Here is a 2,766-nt window from a genome sequence, read left to right as displayed (position 1 = left end):
CTTTAAGGGTACACCCCCAGTGCCCTAACTTGTTCTAAGTGCCACCTCTTTAAGGGTACACCCCCAGTGCCCTAACTTGTTCTAAGTGCCACCTCCAAAATGTCCCATTCTTTCACTCAGTCAGTCAGATGTGCTGGGGCCCAAGCCACAAATACATGTGTGTTCTGTATGTATTTCAAACAGAAACTATCACAACTTTTATTATGCTTAGTTTCTCTATGATGTCAGAAATGATTTAATTTTGTTGTTGTTGTTGGAGATTCTTTTTTTTTTTTAATTGTATTGGCCTCTTCAGTATCTTAATTCTGGAATTAAGTAAATATATTTATCATTAGTTAGAAATATTTTTGATAAAAGACTTCCAGGGGTTGAGATGCAGTTTAGGATGGCCCGGATTGCCCAAGAATGTTTGAAGCCAGCAATGACATCATAAAGGATGAAAAGCAAACAGAATTTCCGCACAAATCCCAGAGGGGAAGGTTATGGGGGTGAGAGACGGCACAGCACAATACAGGCAAAGTTAGGGAGACGGACAGAACAAGGAAGCAGCTACTTTCAGCACAGAGACATTTCACACGATTGTGGCAATCTCCTAGTATTCCTAGTATTAAATAAAGCCACTGCAACACAGGTGATCCTGCATTTGAACTTATCGCCAACTTCATCTTTAAGTGACTGTTACAGACTGGACAGACACCTTTAAGACATTTCTTGTCTTCCATCTCAGTGTCCATCTCAGAACCTTAATGACATTTCCTGTCTTCCATCTCAAAGTGTCCATCTCAGAACCTTAATGACAGGAGTCAAAATAAAGACTACGAAATAAAAGAAAATCTAACTTATGACACAAATACGTAAAAATTTATTTGTCCCCAAAGACATCTCATGGTTTGCAGATAGTGAGGATGGGTCCATCACAGCTTCATTGAAAAATCCTGATTTCAAGTGAAATTGCATGACACCGTAGGTAAAAGTGCAGTCCAGTCCCGGCAGCAAACTAACTCATCTTCCTCGTTCGCTCGAGCTTCCAGGCGCCCAGCAGATACCGCAGTCGGATGAAGAGCAGATCTCTGCCCATTTGGAGCCAGCTCCAAAACGGAACCAACTTAGAACCTGCAATTAAGAATCAATTAAACTGCAAGAAACATGCAGCAGTTCAAAGTTGTATCCTAAAAGTGGCTGGGGCTGGGAGGTAGAGAACCGTTTTCTACATGTGTGAATACCTGGGCACGTGTGTACACACACAACCGCGCGCACACGCACACATGCACACACACACGCACACATGGAAGGGGAAAGTTGGTGACCTTTGAGAGCACCTAGCATCTTGATTTTATTTAAATACTTTTTTAAGTTATAAAGCTGAAGTGACTCTCCTCCCAAAACAAAGCTACATCTCTAAGTGCAAGGAAACTCGGGTGACTCTCAAGTATGAATGTTTCAGACACCAAGAGAAGGGTTTGTGCATGGACAGAGTACTAGGAACTGGGTGGCAGCTCCTGAAAAGTAATAATTTCACAGAACGCTATGAACACACACACACAAAAGGCCTACAAATGAGTCTCCCTCCCTCCCTCCCTCCCTCCCTCCCTCCCTCTTCTCCTTCTATCTCTATTTCTCTACTCTCTAGCTCTCTCTCCTGGAGAGAAGCTCAGCTAAGGCAAGTCTTGGACTCACTAGTAGTCCAACCTGGCTCTGAACCTGTGACCTATCCTTGCCTCACCCACCTGAGGCCTGGACCACAGGTGTGCACCCCCACACCAGCAATGCCTAGACTCAACAGTGACAATGACGCCTGTGTCCAGACGGCAGCTGCCTACCACTCTGCCTCCAGCTACAAGGGAGTAGCAGTCTAAGTGGACGTCTGGTCCCTAAGGACACTGCTGTGGTACCTGCCAGTCAGTGAGCATCTATCAGGAGGAAGGCTCAGTGCTCATCACTTCTAATAAGCTCCACCCCCAAAGCAGACCCTCCTTCCACCCTGAGCACAAACAGCTTTCTTCTGGAAACATGGCCACTAACACATTCTGAGGCATTCTCTATTGCTAACTGGGGACAAACCAGGAAGAACTCTAACAACTACCTCTGAGATGCAGAGGAGCTAACAGCACATACCTGAAAATGATTTTAACCCTCAGCCCCTTCAAACTACCCACAAGGTTGTCCTCTTTGACTCTAGAATAATGGTGTGGATTTTTCTAAGTTTCTATAAACACACTGTAGTTTGTAGAAGCCAGAGACACCCAAACTCAGGCATGGCACATGCTTCTGCATCAGGACTCCCAGAGGGGGGTTGGAGGCCAAGTGCACAGGAGCGGAGACTGCAGAGGACTTCAGCTGGTCACACCACTGCCCCACACAGTGAAGAGTTTGGGTTTGTCCCAAGGTAAATGCAGGAGACAGTGAGAGCTCACCCTGCACACAGACAGCCTGTTGGGAAGGAGCCTGACACACGTTTATAAAGATTTCATGAGGTTGAATTTAAGAGGCCTTTACACTGGGGATTATGTGTAGCTACATCTAACCCTGTGGAGGCTGAGATGAGGACAGCTTAAGTCTGAGAGTTCACGATAAGCCTAAGAAATGCAATGAAACCACACTTAAAACAAGGGCACGTGTTCCGGATGGCTATGACACTCAGGGTCCCTCCTTAGCTCCGCACAGGGGTTTGTAGTGCCCAGCTAGTAACACTTGAGCACCAGGACCTTGTCTACTGGGAACCTGGGCCAGGAGGAAGCCCATCAAAGACTCAAAAGAGACTGGAAA

General features: G+C 45.9%; 1 protein-coding gene across 6 annotated transcripts in view; it reads right to left on the bottom strand.

Moving 5' to 3' along the window:
* Positions 1-177: 177 nt before the first annotated feature.
* Positions 178-2,766, bottom strand: part of Alg5 (ALG5, dolichyl-phosphate beta-glucosyltransferase) — a 17,982-nt gene continuing 15,393 nt past the window's right edge. For 5 of the 6 annotated variants that reach the window (XM_026787308.1, XM_026787740.1, XM_013348021.2 and 2 more), the window contains exon 10: positions 845-1,113. In XM_026787308.1, the coding sequence (XP_026643109.1) occupies positions 998-1,113 (116 nt within the window). In that variant the 3' untranslated portion in view covers positions 845-997. Of the gene's footprint in view, positions 743-789; positions 1,114-2,766 lie in introns of those variants that run through there. The other variant, XM_005343982.2, reaches the window with a different exon arrangement.

The sequence above is a fragment of the Microtus ochrogaster genome, chromosome 1 (genome assembly GCF_000317375.1).
Source record: "Microtus ochrogaster isolate Prairie Vole_2 chromosome 1, MicOch1.0, whole genome shotgun sequence".
Lineage (NCBI taxonomy): Eukaryota > Metazoa > Chordata > Mammalia > Rodentia > Cricetidae > Microtus > Microtus ochrogaster.
The sequence above is the reverse complement of the archived record's forward strand: the minus strand, read 5'-3'. Positions and strand labels throughout refer to the sequence as shown.